Source organism: Pan paniscus, chromosome 2 (genome assembly GCF_029289425.2).
Source record: "Pan paniscus chromosome 2, NHGRI_mPanPan1-v2.0_pri, whole genome shotgun sequence".
Taxonomy (NCBI): Eukaryota; Metazoa; Chordata; class Mammalia; order Primates; family Hominidae; genus Pan; species Pan paniscus.
In genome coordinates this window covers 190321491-190346573 of record NC_085926.1, presented here as the reverse complement: position 1 = coordinate 190346573, position 25083 = coordinate 190321491, and the positions used below count along the sequence as shown (strand labels likewise).

The window sequence follows — 25083 nt, the reverse complement described above, 5'->3', positions numbered from 1 at the left end:
TAAATTATATGGGTGTGAATCTGAACTCTGGCAATTCTTAGCTGGGTGACCTTGGTTAAACAACTTAACCTCTCTGTCCTGGTTTCTTCATTTATAAAATGGCGATATGACAGAACTTACCTCATAGAGTTGTTGTAAGGATTCAATGTGTCAATAATTGTAATGCACTTATAAGTGTGTAGGGCACTTCTCATTGGCTCATATTAATTATATCTATGTTTCTTATCAAAATACCTATTCTCCAAAACATTGAAAATTTCCCTTTTTGGGCAATGAGGATACCACCCTTCATCTATGTCATAAAGAGGAATTAAATCTATTCTCTTTTCTGTTTTGGAAGATGATCAAAACCAGATGGACATATAACATGTAGTAATTCAGTTGTCGAATTGTTGAATAAAGCACCATGAATAAATTTGCTATATAAAGGAATTTACAAATTATTAGAAAGTAGTTGTTTATATTGCTTTTGTCAGCCTACTGTAACTGACAATATGTCAGAAAAAAGCAAGTGGAAATACAGCTACTTTATATAATAAAATTCATGGAGAAAAGGTCTTCTTCCATTTGCTGTGGCAGAGCCCAGTGAGCTCATATTCACCCGACTTTGAGTCAGGGGCCTGATCTCAGAGCAAGATGATGTATGAGCAGAGCTAGACTTCTTTGTGTTCTCAAGACAAGGACACTGACAATATTCCACTAATGAAAATTCTGTTTGCCATGACAATGTCAAGGTTAATCATTCATTTCAAGTAAATTTTCAGCCTTCATTAAATACATTCCAAGAGTGAATGATGATGTGTATGAATCAAAAGGTGTGTTTTCCTGTTTTAGGAAATCTGTATTTTATGGCAGGGACTTAATTTAAATGGAGATTTTAATAACAGCATGGTCATTCTCATACTTTACGTTATTATCACATCTTCTTTGAGTCTTTCAAGAGCCTAGTTAGTTAGGTACTGCTAGTATTATTATGTATCTATTTTGCAGATGTAGTTTAGAGAGGTTGAATAACGTGTCCAACAGCATACAGCTAGTGGGCGATTAAAACAAGAGCCAAGAAAGTTCATAATGTCATGAACTGGAAGCTTGTTGAGGGCAGAGAGAATGTGGAAGTGTATGGAATTTCACAGTAACTGACAGAGCCCTGGATGTAATCTGTGGACAATGCAATGTTTAAAATGAATGTGTAAACTAGCCCTAATAGTAGATTTGGAAGTTGAAAGACTTGGCCTATGAATAAGCAAAAGATCAAAAAGCCTCTGTTTTTCCTTTTAAAATGTGGAGATAATTAAGACTGCTCATGTTTTTATTTGTTTGACTAGAGCCCAAAAACATAGACTATATATATATAACTAAATATAACTACATAATTATCATTTTGATGTGCATTTGACAATTTTCTTCAAAGTAATTAAAACTTCTTCCACTCATAATGTCTTCAGAATAGGAATAAGAAATTCTTAAGTTGTTCAAAGAAAGCATAAAAATCAAAGTATTGGTATCCCTGGGACATAACCCTTTAAATACCTGGTTGTTAGTTTAACCTAAATCATCAGTAGGTTGGCTTAATTTCATTCCTGATCCCAAAATGCAAAGATATTGGAAATGTACGAGTAACTGTGGAGAAAGACTTATGAGATTTAGTGGCCCAGGTAGGAAACCTACGAATTTCTATATATAAAATTAACTGATTTAAGCATTGCTTCTGAGCTCAATATCCATATATTTAGGTCTTAGCTAACTTCTTAAATTTCTTTATACTCACCTCTTCTCACTGGGGAAATGGAGTAAATGATGCTGATGATGACTTAAAAAGCCAAAAAGCACTCTGACAATAGCTGCAGGAGTGCGAGGAAAAAAGTAGTCTTTGTTGTCCGATTGAATCCAAAACACTACCTTCTTTTAATAGAGATCTAAACACAGAAAGAATGTTGCTCCCAGAAAGCTGACATTGTTTTTCTTCTGTTCTTTAAATGCCTAACTTGATGTTGTCAGGTTAAGACAGAGAGGAGAACTTCAGACAGCATCGGCTACCTGCCTTTTCATCTTTCCTCATAACTTCCTTCTCTCCTGTGCCTCTGTATTCGTTACCTTCTGCACCAGCACACCCTGATATCTCATAAACCCACAGAAAAAAATCAGGAACACAAAGACTAAAGAATACACATCCTCTTTCCAGGCCTTTTATAGGGGGCGCGGGGTGGCGGTGCACAGGACTGCAGTTCTGGAGAAATGTACTATATTTTACTTTTGTCTTCTAGTATTATTTATGTTGCAAACATACATTAAACTCTGAAACTTTGACACCTGGAGAAATTGTGAAGAATTCAGATTCCCAGGCTCTACCCATACAGACTTCCACTTCGTGTTTTGAGAGACCGTCAGGAATCAGCATGTTAACAAGCATTTCAGGTGAATCTCATGCATTTTCTTTGGAAAAAAAAAACAGCCATATTTTATTCATTCATTTGGCATTTTCCAGTTTTCAGAATGCTTACACATGCACATTCAGTTCTGCGAGGTAGATGAGAATGATTATCCCCATTTTGAGAATATAAAAGAGACTCCAAATTTAGCAATAATTTCCTCAAGTCCTCATTATACACCCCCTCTTGCCTATTTCTCTGGCTACTCCCCTTAGCTGACCTTTGTCTGTGTGGGTGTTTAATAGCAAGGACAGGGAGCCCCCAAAGCCCACTGTACTATCTGTGTCTGCCTTGCTCAAGAATGAGACAAGTCTTCTGGTAGCCAAGGAAGGAAAATAATTTAATTTGTGGAATGTGAACATTTTCCTAATTGATAGAATTACCAGTTGATGTTAAGTAATGCCCCTCACCCCATCCAGATGCACATATGGAAATGCATTCAGCCTTGCTTTTGGACCTGAGGTGTGTGTGTGCGTGTGTCTTTTTCACGTGTCTTGTTCTGTATTGCTAGAATTCCAAGGATGTATCCACTGTCTTCATTCAGCCACACTGAACTGCTGCAGGGGATGTGTGCTTCCCAAATGACAGCTGGGATTCTCCCTTTCCTCAGGATGTCTTGCCTATTTAATCCTCCTCCCAGCTGTTTGTCCCATGAGCCTCTATCTGCCAGCCTCTGCTTTGCCCAGCTGGCAGCCTGGAAGGTCCAGGCCCCCGGGCATTGTAGGGTGTTAGACTCCTGCTTGATCTGAACAACGTCACAGATCTCAATCCTTCTTATTGCCCAAGTGAATCTTGGCTAGGCCCATAGGTTTGTGCTCATATCTAGAAAGCTCCTGGGGTCCCTCTGGGTCCCACATCCATTTTCAGTAGCTTCAGGGCCTGCATTTTCCTTGCCTTCTATTAGGATGTTGCCAACATACACCTGTCTGTGCTTGGAAATCATACATTTAATCCTTTCGCACTATCCTAGATGCTTCGTGAAGTGTCTGAAGGAGAGAGATTAGGGATATATGAAGAGAAATTGTAAGTAGAAACCAATAGCCGCTCCTAGACTTTAGCATGAATGGAAGGTGATTAATGCTTCATGCTGCATTTTAACTTGGAGAACTCCTCTGCCCAGTGTCTCCAACATCAGATGTCGTCACATTCACGTCTGGAGACCTGATTGCATTCCACAGCTTGTTGTTGACTGTCCTTGTCCACATCACTCCCTCACCGCACCTGGAGTCATCCTCTGTGCAGGCTGCTTATTTGGGCTCTCTTTTTAGGGACTGAGCCTGCTTTGCAGCTTTCCAGACAGAACCAAGAAATCTGGGTTCCAAGAAGAACGGAAACACTTTTTCCTGTTCCAAAATGAGCCATAGGTGGGGCCCACGATAAGGTCCAAGAGGTCATTTTTACTTTCTCCAGTGTTCACTTTCTTCCTAACTAAACAGAGAATTCTACGTGCTCAAGCTTATTGGAGAGAGTGCGGACTGCATTTTCTCAGCTCCCCCATCCCTCACCTCTTCTTTGCGCACCTAGGGTCCTTTAACTCCCACTGTGGTTGTGTTTCTCTCGTGGGAGGGACCGGACGGAGCAGACCCAAGCTGCAGTTCCCTCGCTCTGCCTCTGAGAATTTCTCATCCAAACCTCAATCACGTAGGATTGCGTAGAGAGGAGAAAAGGGGAGAGACAGAAGACACAGAGAGGAGGGAGAGGGGTGGCGGGAGGGAGGGAGGAAAGAAGGGAGTCTGGAAGCGGAGGGCTCCAGGAAAGGGAACCTGACTAGAGCGCGCTGTGCTTCCCAGCGCTCCAGGAGCCCGGCCCCCAGCTCGGCCCCACCTGGGCGCTCTTTCGCTCTTCCGTGGGTCGGCGGGCCGTGCGGGAGGAACTCTGGCTGCCGCCGGCTCTGCGTCCCACCTGCCATCTCGGTGGCTCTCGCCCGGGCCCCGAGTTTCCTGCGGAGCTAGCACTCCAGCTGAGCCAGCCGGAGGGGCGGCGGCGGCGGCGGCGGCGGCTCCGCGCGCCCAGAGCCTCAGCCCATGAATGGGACTCCACCCTGAGCGCCCCCTCCCGGGCCTGGGGAGGCGGCGGCGCGGCGGCGGGGGGCGCCCCGCAAGCCCGCGGCTCTGAGCGGCCACCCGCGCAGCAAGTTGGGCGAGTTGGCGGCCGCCTGCACCTGCCTCCTGGCCCCGGCCCCTGATTCCGCCTCCGGCCCCAAGCGCCCGGGTTGCGCCCTCGGCTGCCTCGCGAGGTAGCCCCAGGAGGCCTAGGGGCCCCGCCTGCGCCCCCGGCGCCAGACCATGGTGGGCAGCTCCGGCCAGGAGCCGCAGCCGCCGCGAGCCAACATCGCCTGCAGCCAGCCCCCGCCCCACCCGAGCGGACGCGCGGGTATTCGCAGCGCGCGGGTCACTTCCTTCCTCGGCCGGGATGGGCGGCGCGGGACTGAGTGATCGGCCTTGCGTCCGGCGGGTAATCCCCATCTGATCTGCTGCCTGTGAGCTGCTGACTGCCGGGGCGCGCGAGCCTAGGGGGCACGGGCAGCAGCGCGGCGATGACCTGATCCCGAGCCCGCCAGGGCGCCCCTTCCTTCCCTCCCTTCCCTCGCTCCCTCTGAGCCTGTGCGGAGACCAGCTCGGTGCGGCGGCCCCGGGTGGACCATGGCGGGGAGCTCCAGTTAAAGGCGTGTGGGCGCCGAGCTGGAGCGGACACCTTCGGCATCGCTGCCTTTTGAGGGGGCTTATTTAAACTACTGAGTCATTCCAGATTTAGGATTCCCTAAATAATCACCAACTGTGCCCGTCTCGTGCCGGAAAGCAAGCGGAAAGAGAAAGAGCGCCCACTCTTGGGACCCCGCAGATCGCCTCTCGCTGGTTTCTCCCCGAGGGGTGCTTGGCCCTCGAGGATCTCCCTCCCTCCCTCGCGCCCTCCCCCCTCCCTCGCCTCCCGCTCTCTTTGCAGTGCTGCTGGCCAGGAGTCGCTCTCACCGCAGCTGGAAACAGCTGCCCCCGCCCCGCGCCCCTACCCAGACTCCGGGTAACCGCCCCCACTTCGCGCCTCTCGGAATTCCAGAACTCGGGTGGCCGGCCCCTGGAAAGCCGCAGCCGGCGCGATGCATTCTGTAGACCTCACCCTGCCGGGACGGACCTCCTAGTCTTCAGAACCGCGGGCCGCAGGGAGTTAAATTGCTGCCTTCCTCTCCTTCTCTCGTGCGGTTGGTGGCTTGTTTTCTAAAGGAACGTTTTATTCACTTTTTAGTATTTTCTACCGGGGGCGCGCTACCCGCCTGGGTCCAGACTCTGCTTTGTAAACGGGTTTTCTATGTATGTATGTGTAGGTATACTTTGGACACCTTACAACGCTTGCGCCTCTCCAACAGAGGCACGTCTTGTTATTTTGGGCATCGTTCTTCCCCTTCCACTTGGTACCCCGAACGCAGTGTGACTAAACTCCCCACTGCCCCTTGGACGCCGATCGCCTTGGGGTGCAAGTTTGGGGTGCAAACGTCTACTTCGCAAGAGGGCCTGGGACCGCCCCGCCCCGCCCCCCGGCCGCCAGAGGTTGGGGAAGTTTACATCTGGATTTTCACACATTTTGTCGCCACTGCCCAGACTTTGACTAACCTTGTGAGCGCCGGGTTTTCGATACTGCAGCCTCCTCAAATTTTAGCACTGCCTCCCCGCGACTGCCCTTTCCCTGGCCGCCCAGGTCCTGCCCTCGCCCCGGCGGAGCGCAAGCCGGAGGGCGCAGTAGAGGCTGGGGCCTGGGGCCCTCGCTGAGCAGCTATGGCTGCGGCGATAGCCAGCTCCTTGATCCGGCAGAAGCGGCAGGCGAGGGAGTCCAACAGCGACCGAGTGTCGGCCTCCAAGCGCCGCTCCAGCCCCAGCAAAGACGGGCGCTCCCTGTGCGAGAGGCACGTCCTCGGGGTGTTCAGCAAAGTGCGCTTCTGCAGCGGCCGCAAGAGGCCGGTGAGGCGGAGACCAGGTCAGTAGAAGCCCGGAGAGTGGGCTCCCCAGAGGGGACACCCTCTCTCTCCCTCCTCAAAGCACCTCGGGACCCCCGTGGAAGGGAACCAGGATTCCTCTTTGACATTCTGACCCCTCTTCTCTCATTTCCAGACTTCTCTCTTTCAACCACTCTGTCAGTGAATAGCTTCTTGCCCCATATTCAGCAAAAACACTCTACTTTGATCAATCCAGGGTTTGACTAGGAGAAGAATTACATGTATAGATGCACTTATTCCAAAAGAGCCTGTAGAGTCCTTGCGGGGAGTGACCACTTCATTCATTCATTTATTCATTCATCTGTTCTCTCTCTCTCCCGCTCTCCCATCCATCCATCCATGCATCTCTCCGTCCATGCATCCATCCGTCTGTAGAGTACAGTACTTACGCTGCCCACTGAGGACCTAAAGATTAATACAGCCCTTCCCTTATCCCTCATAGTCCATGATAGACACCTAGTAGACACCAGATGAACTTAAATTTATTATTTTTCCAACTCTTCCTCCAGCAACACTTGGCATTGCATCTTTCAGACGCCCTTGTCAATTTCTCACCTCTTCATTTTTCCCTCATGCTCTTTCACTTCCTTTACACAGTCTTCATTTTCCTATTATTTTCTTCCAACCCCTCTCATGGTTTCCAAGGACTCTGCTCATTAACGTTTCTGTCCTATTACCATACTTAGCACACTCACACTTTTGAGACATTGAGGGAACAAGACAGTATACACAGTTTGGCCTCAAGGAGTGTAAAGAAAACTTCAGCTTGATCAGAGATTTTCATGGCGTGGGCTTTCTGAAGCTAATTCTCTTCTGCAGCCCCGGCCGCAGATGATTGATTGCTTTTGGATATGTCTCTACTTGCAAAGGGAAATTGGATACCCGAAGTTTTGACATGATGATTTCCAGGTCAAGCCAGGCCAGTGTTCCCAGCTTGAGAGAACGGAAGCAGAATTGCGGAGAGATCTGTGCTTCCATCAGAATGTTGGTTTTCTGGGTTGTGGCTGCAGAGCCATTTGCATTCTGCAGATACTCTACCCCTATTGTGGACAACTGGAAGGAAATACTGTCTAGAAAGGGAGCCTGCCCTGTAATCTGTTGGCTAGTTTGTCTCTTTGCAACTCTGACTGTGGTGTGCTGTTGGTTTCCAGCAATGAAGTACATTGTTGGGTCCATTGGATGAAGGGCGACACTTGGGAAGTCTGGACAAGTCGGGCTCAGAATTAGCTCAGAAATTTGGGGTTAAGCCTTGTGAAGAAGCGACCCTGTTTCATTTTCCGTTGGGTTTTCATGACATTGTCCACTCCATACTAGGCTCATTTTCTTATTTTGTGATGATGATAAAGTAGTAAATTTCAGGAGTATACAAAAATAATTATGATCCCAAGACAGGAGCTATTAGTCTCTATTATTTTATGACCAATTAGTATAGCATGTTCATTTTATAAAGTGAAGATTTATGCAATAGTTTGAATTACCTCTACAAAGTAACTCACCTAGTGGAAAATAAAATAACCTGTTCTGTTGTGGAGGGATAATTTGGAGGCCTTCTTTTCTTAGGGCTTATGTGGTCTACAGAGGACTTCAAGGTTCTGAACTCAATGTGACTTTTATATCTCAATCTCTGAAGTACGTGCTTGCACTCTAGTTGGGAAAATTATATGACGTTTTTGAGTTGATCCTAGTCAGCCTCTTCTAAAAAACAAGATAATAAGAATGATAGGTGGATATATGTGAACGGGTAACATAAACTGATCCTGATCTCTGGAGTTGACTTGGAGATGATCAATGGGTTACTTTTGCATGGCTTCATTTTGCATGGGAAGGAAGGACTGTATTTGCTGCTTCCTGTGGGCTCTTCCTTAGCATCTCATTAGAAAACAGAGATTTGAGGCAGTTTCTGAGTTTATTGTTTTCTTCAGTGTTCATTTAATTTGCCTCCCTTTTTCTTCTACACAGTGTTCATCTTATCAGAGAGGATCCTGACTGGTGACTTCCTTTAGCTTAAGTGTCAAAATAACAATCTGGCAGAGAGATGGCAGGACCTATTAAGACATTCCCAGTGCAAGGGCAACCTGCGTGTATTTGTATACCATTTCAGTTTGTTCTGAAGCTTAGCTTAGAAGAATGGGCGTGTGGTGTGTGTAAAAACATTTTGGGAAGATGATAGTGTGCTATTATCTTCACTAACAAAGCCAAATAATTAATCTGTTGATTTGCTGTCAGCAGCCATGATTCACATAGCATGGAATAAGTCTATTTATAGGGAGATAGCACCTTCCACATATCAGTTCCAGAGAAGAATCTTTAGTTGGATTGGGAGGAAGTTGCTAAACACCAAAAAGAAAAATGATTCGAATCTGTTTTATAATCACTTTGATGTTGTATTCACTTAATATTTGATTCTTGAAACCACTAGCCTTCCTAAGCCATATCATTGTGAACTAACAAAGTAACTCACAAATGGTAAAGTGGTGAAGTGGAATAATTTGTCCTGATAAAGAATTTCCACTCTGAATTTCTGTCACTGAGACACATGTTCCATTGACCAGACTTTCTAGGGGAGTGAGGCTTAGGAAGTGAATCTAAGGCAAGTGTTTGATGGGAAAGGCCACGGTTGTATTTCTGATTTCGGGGCTGACACATTGAGTATCTCTCCTTCTCTTTTTTCTTAGCTAACCAAGTTCTGATATGTGTAGTATTGAAGCTGTATAAATACAGTGGGGATCCTGAAATTATCATGGCAAAGGGCTCAGATTTAAAATGACAGTAACACAGAATGAAAACATGGGAAATGACTAGGTATGGCCTCACATCACACAGTTTCAGGGCCAGGGTACACATTGGATCCTTTTTGTGCAGCAAAATCTCTGTCTTTATAGATGAGAAATCCTGGAGCCATTGCAAGTTTGTAATTTATCTAAGGTTACACAACTAGGTTTTGTCAAAATTGAGACTAGAACTAGATTCAGTTGACTTTTTTTCCTACCTTCTTTGCAACACAGCAGAAAGTAACATCAACTAGTGTAAAGAACTGGACGTCTTCTGTCAAAGTTTTAACCATTGGTATTATTATTATCATTGTGATCATTATTTTATAATTAGAACAGAGATAGGGTAGAGTAGAAGAGGTAACTTGTAGAAGAAGGCATAGGCTAAGGAGGCCATTGGACTTCAGCAATGACCACCGTCTAGCATTATTGAAGACCTATAGGCAGCTAGGGTTAATGGGCCCCTTAGACACTGTGTGGACTGTAGATCTTTGAAAATGAAATATTGGAGACCCTGAACTGGAAAGTTGGATGAGGTCATTGAACCATGAAAAAGCCTTTAGAACATTTCTGTTTGTGCACTTTCTAATGAGAAAAGAGTGCACTTATAGTCATTATTTGAGTCATTATTTATGTGTGAAAAGGCTGTATTAGTCAGGTACACTAGAATATTTGCCTAAATGTTGATGCCACTTAATTTGTTCTATCTAGACTATTAGTACATCCGTATGAATTACACGCTTATTCATGTCCAACCTTTAGCTTTATTTTGAGTAGAAACAATAGTACAAATGATTGACTACAAAAGGATGTATGTTTTGACTCGGAAGTTATTACAGACAAAGGATAACACTCATAATCAAGGAGGGAAAGGTGTTTGTAGAATCTCTGAATGTCTGAGTGGCCACGAACCTTGGAGGTCATCAATATTACTCTTTCATTTTTCAAATGAGACCCTCTCTGGAAAGAGCAAAGCAATTGATTAAGCCTAAATCTAGGTATTTTAAGTGATGTGGGTGTTTTTATTATGTTTCTATATAACTTAGTTTCTTACCTCAAACCAGAACATGAAAAGAATAATCAATCAGGAAAAATCTATCTTAAAACCTAAAGATCTTCAGAATTTTTTTACAATTTAAAGATTTGATTTCATACGCCGATCCCTTTAAAAAGTAATGGAGTAGAATTACACTACATGGTAAAATAAATCAAAGTAGTAATTGTAATTTACCCGATTTTGTCGATTTTCATTTACCTTATCTTTCTGAGTCCCTGTTTCTGCTGTTATAAAAATTATGGTTATTCAAAATATTTCAATATTCTTTTACATTGTTTCGGTAGATGCACAGTGTTTAACAGTATACTCATTCAGCATTTTTATTATAAAACGTATCCTTTTGCATAGAGGAAGAAAATATCATAGGAAATAGAAACTTCAAGAAGAAAGTTGACAGTAAAGGTGAAATAATGTTCAATCATGTGATTTATGGAATATGAGTTAGATTTTTATAAATTGAAATAGTTTTGGCCAATATATGGGTCAAGAATAGATTTATATGACAGGTGATATTTTACATTTATAGGAAGTACTTTGATTACATTTTCTCTTTTAAAAGTATGACTCATATCTGAACTACAAAGTCAGCCTAATTAAATGATGTTTGGCTTGATTTTTGTTAAAAAAAAAAAAAACAGTAAGACCCCTAACTTTTTAGAAACCCACCTTAGGGTTTAAACTGATATTTTGAACATGTTTTTAAAATTCTGTTCTCTCTACAGCAGTGCATTCTCAACAACAAATTATGTTTCCATTGTAGGAACATTTTAAAATAGCAGTTATTGTGATCTCTTGATTTCTTTCATCCCACAGAGATCTCATCAAGACGTAACTCGAGATTAAGTCTTTAAAGTTTTAATGAATTTGTTTTTCTTGAACAGAAGTAGAAAAGCAATTTATAGGAAGTGAGGCAGTCTCTGCATTTGAGGAAGCAATAGGAATATTTTGGAAGATCTTTAGAAATGTAAGCTTTGTCTCATAAAATTGTATTTTAAAAAGTCCTGGGCTTACTCATATGGAAACACATTGCTTTTATTCTTGGTGAGAGAATAAATTTGCTCTGGAAATTTTGTAGATTTGCTTTGGAAATATGTTAATAGTGATCAATTTTTTCTTGTCTCTTCTTTGAATGCATGATCATCATGTATATTTGCTTTTGACGTATAGAATTATTATAGATTGTATGATGATTCCACAAAACAGCCTTGTTAGACATAGGGGACACGCTTGATATGCTATATTTTCAATTTTATCTTCTGGCTTACTCATGGAATTACAGAACTTTTCCTATTTTCTAAAGAAAGGTACACCACATCTAAAGGGCTGTGATTCCAAGACTACCTCCTAAGCATCTGTGAGTGGGAGAAGGCGTAGATGCAAAATGCCTATAAATTAATCATCTATAATAATAAATTTTAATAATAATAACTTGACTTCAGGATTTATAGAATTTCTTTATAATTTTTGCTTCTTTTACTTTTTATAGCAGTCTACTGAGATAGCCCCATCTTAGAAAAAAGAAAACTAAGCCTCAAGTGGCAATGAGACTTGTTCAGATTCATGGAATCAGAAGATGACTAAGTTTCACATGGCCCCCAGTTCCACACTGCAGATAATCTGCTTTTATCTCCCACCACACTGAGGGTTAGGAAGCTGGGAAACTATTGTTGGAGGGAATCTGATGAAAAGTTCAAGAAATGTGGAACGTGATTACATGGTTTGTTTTGCCGTGTGTGTGGTCTAGAGCCCCCAGAGTGGAGGAGAGAAGTGGAAAGCTGATGGAGATCTTCAGGGCAGGACTGAAGAAGCAGTCCCATGACTATGTTGTTATGTGCTGGGCTTAGGCTCCTGGCTCGGATGTTCCTGCCTGAATGCCGGGAGCCTTGATGATATCAAGGGGTGCCACATGGGATACCTAAGGACCCACTGGGAGACTTGGGCCCAGAGGGCCAGACTCTCTTAACCATAAACATAAACGATTGCTTCAGACGTTTTGGAGAGTAAAGAGGTTAACACCAAGTTAAAGAGAGCTCTGTAAGATTTAATCTTTTTGTTTGTTTGTTTAACTTAAGTGATAGCATAGCAGAATGATTAAGTACCTGGACTTCGGAGTGGGATGTGAATTCAAATTATGGTCTTATTATTTGTAAGAACATTAGGCAAGTTTCTTAATATCTTTGCACCTCAGTTTGCTGATTTGTAAAATGAAGATATTACCTCTAGCTTTTGGTCAAGAAATGCCTCTTTGAGGAAGAATCATTTAAGCTGAGCTCCAAAAGATGAAACAGGCAGACAGGAATGGAAGAACATTCAAGGCAGAAGAGAACAACTTGCATGAAGATTGATATAAGAGGGAGCTCGGTGCTTCTGAAGAAATTGAAGTATAGCTGGAGCAATGAGAACAAGGGGAGAGGGGTACAGATGATGTTGGAAAGCTTGGCAAGAACCACAGGGCCTTGAGAAGCCTAAGATGAATTTTGTATTTTAATCTAGGGTCCAAAGAAAGATCAGCAGTACGGGGTGATATCATGTGACTTGTATTTTTAATTGGGCACTTTGCCTTTGGAGAAGAGAATGGATAGCAACGGAGCCAGAGTAGAAGCAAAGGAACAGTAAGGAGGCTAGGGCATCAGTCTGGACCAGCAGTTCTCAAAGTACAGTACAGGACAGAGGCCCTAGAAGGTTCCTGAAAATCTTTTAGTGGATCCAGAAGGTCAAAATGATTTTCATAAAAAATATTTCCTAATACCACTAGTTATTTGCCATTTTCACTCATTCTGTCACAAGTGTCCAGTGGAATTTTCCAGAGACTGTGTGATATATCCACAATCATCTGTAAAAGGTACTAAAAGTTTCCTCCCTTTTCAACCACGTTTCTTTGTGAGGCCAGGTTATCCTTATGTACTTCATGCACAATAAGATATCAAAAGTGATTGAATGCAGAAGCAGACTTGAGAACAAGCTGACTTCTATTAAGCTAGACATTAAAAAGATTTACAAACAATTTATAAACTAGTCTTTTCATTAATTCCTTTTTGTTTGTTTTGGAAAATAAAGATAAGTTTTATTAACTCATGCTCTTTATGTTAACACAGTGGGGCTTATTATTGTTTTAATAAACAAATAATTATTTGAAAAATTTCATTGTAACTTCTAAATACAGCGAATATTGAGAGATATAAACTACATAAGCACAAAGCTCTTCGGGGTACTCAATAATTTCTAGGAGTGTAAAGGATCCTGAAAACAAAAAGTTTGAGAACCACTGGTCTAGGCTATAGATGATGTTGAAATGAAGTTGCTGGCCATGGATATAAAAAGAGTGGGTAAAGGTAGAATGAGCAGAACCTCATAAGAGGTAGACTATGAGTGGAGAGTCGAAGGTGCCTGGATAATCCCTGGCTGAACTATTCCATAGTGAATTGCATGTTTGTGGAGATGGAGGAATGCTGGGGAAGGAGCAGGGTTGATAGAGATCAAATAATGTAATTGCCCAACTACAAAACACTATAGAATGTGAAGGTGGGGACGGGGTGCGGTGGTTCACACCCATAATCCCAGCATTTTGGAAGGCTGAGGCAGGTGGATCACAAGGTCAGGAGTTCGAGACCAGCCTGCCCAACATGGTGAAACCCCATCTCTATTAAAAATACAAAAATTAGCTCAGTGTGGTGGTGGGTGCCTGTAATCCCAGCTACTTAGGAGGCTGAGGCAGGAGAATCATTTGAACCCGGGAGGCGGAAGTTGCAATGAGCCAAGATCGTGTCATTGCACTCCAGCCTGGGCCACATGGCGAGACTCAGTCTCAAAAAAAAAAAAAAAAAGAAAAGAATGTGAAGGTGGAAGATTGGGTTTTATTTATTGTTTAATAGTTTTACAATACCCATATATATAAGGCTGTTTACTTTATTCTTGAACTCTCAAGAAACACTCATTGGCCTTCGAATCGTCAAGTGATTTTACAAACACAAATTTTATAAAGTTCTATTTTTCTGCCTGTTGTTAGTTATTTGATTCGTTTGTAGTATTTATAGGTCTCCCAGACTCCATGCTTGTAACCACACTTATGTTAATGCCTCATAATTGAAACTTGGACTGATGGTTTTGCATTTGAAGATTCACCAACCATGGATGGAAATATTCAAGAAGAAAACCATAGTGCAACCATGCTATGCAAATACTATGCCATTTTATGTAAAGGACTTGAGGATCCTCCGGTTGGGTATCCTGAGGGTGGTGGTCTCATAACCACCACTCCTCACCCTGAACATAGGGAGGGATGACTGTACTCTATACAGTCTTTTCTTCGTTACTTTTCAGGAGTCAGTAGAGAGGGCCCTAAGGCCTAAGACCAAACTTGGTTCCCTAGAAGTAAAGAATGACATGGGTCAAATAGGATCTGTATGCTGAATCACAAAATGTTAGCACTTAGAGCTTATATAAGCCACTGGTTCTCAGCCCTAGCTGCAAAATGAAATCACCTGAGAGTTTTTAAACGTACTAATGCCAAACACCTAGAAAGTCTATGCTAATATGCATCATATATTGAGAGTCCTCAACCTGTTCCAATTCCTTTATTTCATAACTTGTGGCCCTTAAACAAAATTAATGATTTTGTTAATGTCTTTAGGAACACATCCATTATGCCTAGAAATTTTATACACTAATATAATTTATAATGATGATCTCTTCTGTCTCAGCCCATTCTGGTTGTTATGATAAAATACCATGCACAGGTGGCTTAAACAACAGAAATGTATTTTTCACAGTTCGAGAGGCTGGCTTTCCCAAGATCAAGGTGCCAGAAGATTCGGTGTCTGTGAGGGCCTGCTTCCTAAGTCATAGATGGCAGTCTTTGCTGCTTTTTCAAATGGCAGAAGGGGCAAGGGAGCTCCCTGGGGTCTCTTTTGTAAGACCACTAATCCCATTCATGAGGAGAGAGGCTTCATGACCTAATCACTTCTCAAAGGCTTCCACTTCCTAATATCATCTTGGAGGTTAGGATTTCAACATTGGGCAGGGGGAGGGACACATAAACGTTCTGTCCAAGGCACCACTTTTTTTTTTGGCTTATATTTGAATCTTTCCTGTGTTTAATGATGTCCCAAAACTAAGCTGCATCATCATATGGAATGCTTGCATGCCTCGTCTTCTTGATGAAAACTTCAGTTCCTAAGCACAGGACCTGGTCAGCACTAGATTTCTCAGCACTTAGTATACTGCCTGTGTCACTGCAGTTCTTCAGTTGCTGTTAAATCAATGAGGAAATGACATCCTGACTCACTGAGCAAGCCTCAGAGGAAGAAGGATTCTGAAGGTAGCATCTCTCCTTCCCACCTAAGGATGCTGAGGTCCTGCAAAGCCTGGGGCTTCTCAGTTTCACAGGACTGGTTAGATTCTGGATTTAGACTCAGGTTTGTTTTTCCTAATCTACTTTTCTTTCTACTCTGCCAGTCCTGGAAATGGACCTCAGTTTCTGTCTTTGAAAAACAAGGGAGCTATATATAAGAATATATAAGAGCTAGCTCACACCTGTAATTCCAGCACTTTGGGAAGCTGAGGCGGGCAGATCACTTGAGGTTAGGAGTTCGAGACCAGTCTGGTCAACATGGTGAAACCCTGTCTTTACTAAAATACAAAATTAGTCGGGCGTGGTGGTGCATGCCTGTAATCCCAGCTACTTGGGAGGCTGGGGCAGGAAAATCACCTACCTGGGAGGTGTAGGTTGCAGTGTGCCAAGATCACGCCACTGCACTCCAGTCTGGGTGACAAAGCAAGACTCTGTCTCAGAAAAAAAAAGAAAAGAAAAAAGAAAATATAAGGGCCTCTTTAGCCTGAAAAGCTATTAACTGTAGCTCCCCTCACCCCGGGAGAAACATTTGTGACTGGGAACATGAAACACAAATCTTTTCCCTGCTTCTTACTTGAAGGACAAAACTATTTTCTTAGTGTGCTGTTTTGGATGTTCCTAACTGCATCCCATGGTTTAATTACTTGCAATGCACTAATAAAGAAATCTGTCTAAAATGTCAGTCTGTCTCTTGACACCAATTTAGGCTTATTTTGTCTCTTCAAGGATTAGAAATTAAATCAGTGTGCTGTGTGCAGTGTTTTAGATTTTTTTTTAAAGGGGGTTTGAAGGGAAGAGTGAAATTCATGAAAGAAGAACTATAAACCCGGATAAGTTGTATAAGTTATTATAAAGATAAAATAGACTAAAAAGTTCATAAAGAGTTTTTTTTTTAAATTGCACTGGTGATTTAAATGTTGTATTTTAATTTGGGAACTCAAAAGATGACCCAGATCACCTTCACAGTGTCCTAGAATCAGATAATGCATTAAAAATCATTAAGAAACAGGGGCAGAATTTAAATAAGTGCCCAAAGTAGGGATCTATATTCAAATTTTCTGGTTAGAATAGGTGTCAGGTTCTGTTTTCAGCCAAATAGCTCTAGCTGTCTACACAATATACCTTCTACATACAATATTACATTTGAGAAAGGAAAGTCACCCAGAGTCACCCACAGAGGCCGCAACAGAAAAGGTTCATTCATATCTGAGTAATTAATAGAAAATGATGGAACATATAGAGGATCTCAAATTCTATGGAAACCCAAGTTTCTCACTGAGGAGCGAGTCATGTATGTGTTGCTGTCATGCTTTGTTGCTTCAAAGGATATTGCAGTGGGTTTTTGCAACTCGACCTAGCTAGGAGAAGAAGAGATGGCATATGAGGTGATAGTTCAGAAGCTCAGAATTCTAGGAAAGGAAGTCACAATGATAGAAACCCAGACATCCTCTGTAGTCTTCTTATAGGATATTTCTCTGAGAAACTGGAGATCTATTTTCTTTTCGGGAAAGTAGAGAGGATTCCTCATTGCCTCCTTGCCTCACCTGTCTTTCCCTGACAATCCCTGGGCCATTATCCTCTGCAGCTTTGCTCAGGAAAGGAGTTGGCAGCATTGTGGCCAGGCCGCCTCCACATTCTGCAGCTCTGGTTTCCCAGGCATTCTATCTACTCCTCCCTCTCCACCTACAGGTCATGAGAAAAGCAGGACCAAGAAGGAAACTTGCTTTGAAATTATGCTTTTCCTGGTATTGCCACAAAACTCCCTTCTTTGAAATGTTCCCGAGTGCATTTTCTGGGTTACCACATGGCTTTATGATTTAGAGTTCCATTCATTATAATTTTGCTAATGGAACTACCATCTTGGTTGAGAGCCTGCCCCTTCAGGGTAAGTTTTGATCTGGTGAAGCTGGAGGTTCCTTGGTCCTGACTCTTGTTATTTTCACTGAAACTGCTGGCCTGCCTGTTGTCTTTTTCATGCTCAGCAATTACATTCAGTCTGAAGCTGGTTTTCAATTACATTCAGTCTGAAGCTGGTTTTCTTTGTGATTATGCAGACACCTGTTAGGGCTGAAGAGCAGCAAGCTTTATGCAGCTGGGTTCATTATTTGAATTCAAAGTCTGGTTGAACTGGCACCTTGATTAAGACTTTCGTCCCAGGCCATTATATATCTTGCACTTGGGGTTGACTATCTGTGACATTAGCCTTGAGATGTCCACCTGGTAAGGTATATATGAAAAGTGTTGGTGGGTTTGAATTGGAAAACAGAGCTCATTACAATACACCTGCCCACCTCATGGAAGAAAGAAATAAGACTCATAGTGGGTGTTAGGTCATACAACTATGAAAGGCAGAGCAAGGACTGAAATTTGCGATAAGCCTATGCCTTACTGCTACACCACAGCTGCCTCCTTTTAGGGCCCATTGCCCAATGCTGGTAGCAAGAGCTATCTGCCTGTTCTGTGTCTGGAGCAATATAAATGTTGGGTAGATGCGTTTAAATATCTACAGTCAAGTTATATTGCTAGACACCCATTGAGTATTTGTATATCATGTGCTTGGGAATGGAATATAGAAATACTGAGAAAATCCTTGCCTTCTTTTGCGTAAGGCAGTATATAATTAAGATTTGTTAACTCTTGCTGGATTTATGTTACTGTGTTCCAAGTTATAGTTTTGCTGTATTATTTTGGGCTGTTTCTCCTTTAATGTCTATATTTCAAGAAAAACAGTAATTTCTTAATTTAAAAAAATTAGCCACAATCTGTCTTTTAAAAATACACGTGTGGGCTCAATACGTGGTTAAGAGCAGACAGTTTATTATTGTATCATCAATATGAATAGGCTCCACAATCAAGGTTCTTTCTCCACCCTTCCCCACATACTACTCTAGCCGACCCAAACCTTCTTGACATTCATAGAACATTTACTGCATCTATCCATTTCAGTTCTTTTAGTTTATAGATGTTTTTATTTCTCCACGAGGGATGCCATTAACCTCCACACCTATCCTTCACTTACCCAGAGACAACCCTTCATTTATCCACTCTGCTGCAGTCCTGCGCATTATTCAAAGCCCAGCTCAACTCCCATCTCTTCTGCCAGATCTTCTCAGATCCTTCCAGGTAGAATGAATCACTGCCTGCCCCAGGCTTTATACCCTGCACTGTTGTCTGTGGTTAGTCTGTCTTGTCTTATAATTACTCTATAAGTACCTGTTTGTCTCTGCTGCTGGAGAGTGAGTTCCTGGAGGGCAAGCGCCCTGTCATTTCAATGCTTTCTACATACTAGGTGATCAGAAATAATTCATCAAAACGAAATTAACTCCATTGGTGACTAATGGGCTCATGGCATCAGTACTAGTCAGGATCTGAGGGAATTTCTGCATATATATGAAAATGTTGGGAAAGAAAATAAATCAGTATTTTTGGCTAATACAAATATCTCTTCATTTGATATTAAATTCCAAAAATATTGTTACTCCAGTTTAATTTGATATGTAGTTGTTAGATAAATACTTAGAACTTCATGTCTTTACTTATTCCCCAACCCAACTCCTAATGGCCATCCCTTCTTATACTTAGTATTTACTTTGCCTAACACCTTCAAACTTTACCTCTTTCTTATCAGAGCACCCACTGATGCAGGGGGCAGTTTCTATGGGAATGCTGAAAGAAGGAGCATCTTTATATTCATTTATGTCTTTGCCCCAGAAACCTAGAGGGAGTGGGTGGTGCAGCCAATATGGAAAAGGGCCCATTTCTATTTTGACTGGTTTAGGTTTCTTAACGTTAGGTTAATGAGGAATAACCTTTGCCATTGATTTCAGATTTAGTCATGTCTGGTCCTTATATTTACAGTTGAGAACAACAAGTCATCTTAGTGTTAAATACCCTTGCGGGAACATATTCACTCTGGGTTCACTTTCTCTGGTGAAGCGCTAAGTGATGGGGAAATACAGTATCGATTGGGTTTAATGGAAAAGGTTCTTTCTGTCAACTCTTGATTACCTCATTGGTTTTTCTTCTTTTCTCTTACTTTTAAAGTTATTGATAGCAGCATTAAATAAGTCTTCTGTGTATGCTACAGTTCTCTGTATTTATTCTTTTGCTTGGTTTGAAACCCAACCTTTTTAAAAGGAAGATATAAATAAAAGAGGTTTTTGATTCAGTATAAGGTAAAATGATGTGATAGAAAAAATACTGGACTAGGAGTCAGAGTCCTGGTGACCTTGGGGAAGTCATTTTTCTTCTCTTCAGCTTAGTTTCCTTATTTTCATCATGAAAGGGTTACTATCAATGATTTCCGAAATTCCTTTCAGTTTTATTATTCTTGATGTATATTTATGGTGCTAATACTCATGGAGGACAGGTGTATGTATTCCAAGATATCTGTATGTCAGATATAAGAAAATGGCTTAATGATATGTTTGATATGAAGTTCTAGAAGGTTTGACATGTATATTAAATGGAATATCACAAATTTAACAAATATTTTTATTAGCTTCTCTGTTGTATATTCTTTATTTGTTCTTAGATTCATTCAACTGGACACAAATTGACTGTATTTCTAAATTTTCCTTGTTTCTAGCATTTTGACAGGCCTTCAAGGTAGACCATTACATAAGTTTGGACATCAGCCCCGGAAGAATTTAATAATATGGTGGAACTAGTATTTGTTTTAATAGAAAATACGTTTATTTACTAGTGTAGTCTTGAAGATAATAAAACAATTTTTAAAAAACAGACAGGAAAGGAACCACGTGATTTTGAGTGAAAGCTGGAGACTTATTTCTGGGTAGGTTAATGTGTAATGTCATATTGCAGGACAGTTTTAAGCAATAGAAATGTAGTAAAGTATAGGATGCCATAGGAACTGATTGGAATGGATGTGGAGAGGCAAGTCATGCCTTAATTATCAAGTTTTTAGATTTCCCAGACTTGGGATATACCTTTTAGATATGTTTTCCACCAGGACTTCATCAATTATGAAATTTTTTTTAAAACAATGTTTACTAAATATCAGCCTTCACATTCTCTTAGAATCATCACGTTTAATATTATGGACAGTTTGTGAAATTAATTTATGCTCATTAGTGATAATAGTAGAAGACTTGGTAAGGAAGGATATGATTAAAATATATCCTAAAATGATATCTTAAGAGTTTCTGTGAATTTTATTCATGTATATTATCCACATTATCTATTTCCATAGGTGACCTTTTTCTTTTTTTTCCCATTTTCTTTATCTGTGCAGTATGATTACAGTATACACAGGAAAATTCAGTTTTATCTTTTGTGCCATTGATCATGTTACTTCACCAAAAATAAGCTTGGCCTACTCCCTGAATTTGAAGTATAATACAAAATCAGTTTTAACCATGAGAAGGGCTTTTTCTTTTTGAGGAAAATGTCATAACAGTCAGTTAGAGGCCACCTCATGGTGTGTGTCAAACATGAGGAAATTTTACAAAAACAATTTGGAGGGCTCCTATAGGATTATTTCTCCCTATTTACAAGTGAGTTGAGAGTCAATGTAGGATTCTACTGAATCACTGGCTAGTTTACTGTTTGATTAGAACAGGGTGCTAATAAAGTCATTTCTTGAGGTTAGTCCCTTACGTAGAACATGGTAAAGAACAAAGCCTAGCATATTGCTTGACACGTAGATGTCACATAAAATATATTTGTTGGATGAGTCACCTTACCAATGACATAGGCCTAACAAAACAAGGTGAATGCAAATTATTACTCCTGGTGGAGAGGGAGAGTGAAAGACCTCAGCAATATTCTATGAATACTCATAAGTAGAGCCATCTTCACATACACTATGAACCTTTGGGAAATTTGAGTTTGTTGGGTAAAAGTTTTTGATTCTGCTCTATCCCGCATATAGGTAGAATTAAAAAGCAAACCTATATCCCATTAACATTGTAATCATAGAGTCTTCATAATGTAGAAAACTTTAAAGGTCATTTACCTTCATATTTGAACCCACTGACTCCAACACCACTGTACATTCATTTACATCTTCAATTATTTGACAGACATCCATTGTCTACTTATAATCTGTCTAGAACTGAAGTATGGGTCAATAGAGAAAAAAACAAAGGCCTTTATCTTAAAAAGGTCGTGGGTTAGAGGAGATACAGAACACCAAAAATTACATGTGTAGTTCATCTTCCTTTCTTCCTTTCTTCCCTCCCTCCCTCCCTCCCTTCCTTTCTCTCTCTCTCTCTCTCTCTCTCTCTCAGAGTTTCACTTTTGTTGCCCAGGCTGGAGTGCAATGGCGCAATCTTGGTTCACTGCAACCTCCACCTCCTGAGTTCAAACGATTCTCCTGCCTCAGCCTCCCCAGTAGCTGGGATTACAGGCATGCGCCACCATGCCCAGCTTTATTTATTTATTTATTTATCTATTTTTTATTTTTAGTAGAGACGGGGTTTCTCCATGTTGGTCAGGCTGGTCTCGATCCCCGACCTCAGGGATCAGCCCACCTTGGCCTCCCAAAGTGCTGGGATTACAGGCGTGAGCCACCGCTCACAGCCTTAGTTCAGCTTTCTACTTGAATCTTATGATCTTCAGTGGATGACATATGTTGTCAACTCTGATTATAAAATGATGTTTCCCCAATATTAATTCAAAATCTGTCTTTTGGAAGCTTCTTAATTCAAGTCTTCTGAGAAACAAAAATAGAAACATAGGAAAAAATCTCTAATCCCTTCTCTCTATAATAGTTCCTCAGATCAGCACTTCTCAAACTTGTGAAATGCAGATTCTGATTCAGCAAGTCAGGAGTGGCTTTGGAATTCTCTCCCAGGTGATACCATTGCTGCTGGCCTGGTGACCACACATTGAGTAGCAAGGCTTTAGTAAACATAAATCTTTGCTTATGCAATACAGCCTCTCTCCCGCTCCGCTCCTCAATCTGTGTCTTACTGTCTCCAGTCTAAGTCTCACTTAGTTTCTTAGTTCTTCCTGATACAAGGTGGCTTTAAGCTCATCTATAGAAGTAATATTGAAAAACTGACATGTCAGCGAAACATGGTCAGGTATTGAATTTTTCTAATCCTCACTTTTCTTATCTGAAAATCAGGACACCAAACTTACCTATCCTAAATTTGGAAAGAATTTATTTGAGATGAAGGATTTACAGCACCTATTATGAAACTGTATTTCATATAGGAGATTTGTTCACCTCCAGTTTATCAATATCATTGTAGAGGGTGTTGCTTGGAATCAAATATAATAATCAGATTTGGTCTGATAAACCCAGAGTAAAATACCTTCAGTCTAGATTAGAATTTCTGTGAGGCCTTTACGAGATCACTTTATCCCTCTGCACAGTAATATTTGGTTAATAATCCTTGCAACTGCTGTTTATAATGTGCTTTGAGAAAAGAACTTCATAATTTCACAGTAGGGATTTTATTATTTTTTAATGTTAACCAAACTCTTAGGATTTTCATAAGAGATTTTTGCTTGCATTCTAAATTAAATCACCAGTTGGTCTAGACATCATCTGAACTGATTCAGGCACTTTTGCAGGTAGATTTCACAGCATGTAAACTATATGCTCAAAGGCATTACTGTGTTTAGTTTTAAGAGTTCTGAGCATATTGTTGTCCACAATTTCACTGTTACAGTCTGAAAACTATCATAATGAAGAGATATACATTTTGCTAATCCCCAAGCAGTGCATCTTTTTGTCCTCCTTCGGCTCATGCTTTTCTCTTTGCTCGGCTATGGTTTCTCCTTGGATAAACTCATTTTTATTGACTTCACTTGTCTCCTCTATATTTTTGAGCCACAGATTAACCTCTGAGCTCCTCATCCAAATTTTCAACTACGTGCTAGATACCTCCTGGTAGTTGTTCCACTGGGAACGCAAATGCAATTTGCCTTAATTTGAATGTATTATCTTCCTCCAGAACCCAATCTGCTTTGTGTCTTGAGTTTCCCCTTTAGTCAACAGCACTACTAATGATACCTAGTAGACACTTAGCAAATATTGGTAGTTTTCTGATACTGACCATCTTGTTTGCCAAGTTGGGGACCCCACTTATCTTTGACTCATCTCTTCATATCAGTCACACGCCTCGTTGACTGTATCTCTGTAACGTTTTACTCTATTGTTTATTCATCAGGTACTAACTGAGGACTTTCTGGGAACTATAAGGGACAGTAAGATGAATTAGCATAGTCATGGTCATCACATAGCTAACAGCTTCTGTTTCATATAACCTTTTCTTCATCCCTTCTGCCATAATTAAGGGACTTGTTGTTCCAACCTGAAATGTTGTAGAATCTCCTACCTGGTGTTTCAACCTCCCTTTTCTTGAATCCCTGATTATTCTTTACACATAATTTTTCAAAACATATTTAATGTCACATTACTTTCCTATAGAAACCTTTGCAAAGGTTCCCAGTTCCTTACAAGAGCACCTTTAAATGGCTTTAAAATGACTTTACTTTCGTGAGATCTTATCTCATCCAATCTCTCCATCCTCTCTCTTAGCTGTATCCACAGCCCCCACACTCTGAGTATGGCATTTGAGCCAGGCCGGCGAAGATGAGAAGAATTTCAATAGGCAGTAAGTGTAGGCGGTAAACACATCAACAAATAAATGAATGGAGATGGGAAACTGTATGGCTGCATGTCTCAGCAGTTACTGAAACTCAGAAATATATGACACAAAAGGGCTTTCCCACATCCCTCCATTTTGATATTTTTCACATAGTGTGCTAGAATCTAAGCAGCCATTTTGTATGTTCTAAGGAAGGAAAACCCATGGACAGTTGAATGTTTTTCATAAACTAAGTGAACTAAGTCAGCGACTATGAGTCAGCCTACAGGACAGCTCTTTCTTTATATACCTGGGTTACCATAGTGCCATTCTTGGTTTAGATTAAACATTTTAAAATTGAAAAGAGAAACTTAGAGCATGATAGTTAAGTAAAGGAAGTTCTTTTTGTTGTCCAGATATTATGGATGATGGTCTTAGTCAGACATATAATATTTATTTCACCATTTGTTCCTCGAATTGACTTTTTGTGCCATCATCTAGTCTAACTGTAGTTTATATTGGACACTTCTGATTAATCAACTCTTGTAGAAATTATACATTTTGAAAAGTGGGTCTAATACTTAATAACTCATAAGAGAATGCCTTTTTATTAACGTTTTGTATCAAATAAAGATTTTAAAATAATTTTAAGTAGAATCAAAATAAAGTTGAGTTGATCTAAATTTTTGTTTGCTTTTTGCTTCTTTTTATTTTGCTAGATCAAACATTAAAGATTAGGAATGTTTAGTTTCTTTTTTAAAATCTGGAATAGACAAATGGAAATGCTCATGCTGAAAGGATAGCGTTAAAATGCACGTATGCTGTTCCCAACTTTCCCCTTGAGGAAGTGTTTGATCTAGATTGTCCCAGACCTCAGGGGAAGATTGCGGAATATGTATTGTCGTTGTTTGAGATGGAGTCTCACTC

At 41.0% G+C, this 25083-nt stretch overlaps 1 protein-coding gene across 4 annotated transcripts in view; it reads left to right on the top strand.

Moving 5' to 3' along the window:
• FGF12 (fibroblast growth factor 12) overlaps window positions 1-25083 on the top strand; it is a 589282-nt gene that overhangs the window by 319885 nt on the left and 244314 nt on the right. Inside the window, exon 1 of one of the 4 annotated variants that reach the window (XM_003807662.4) lies at window positions 4704-6395. The exons of the other annotated variants lie outside the window; for them this stretch is intronic. Coding sequence (XP_003807710.1) covers window positions 6197-6395 — 199 coding nt within the window. The 5' untranslated portion in view covers window positions 4704-6196. Of the gene's footprint in view, window positions 1-4703; window positions 6396-25083 lie in introns of those variants that run through there. 4 annotated transcript variants of the gene reach the window in all.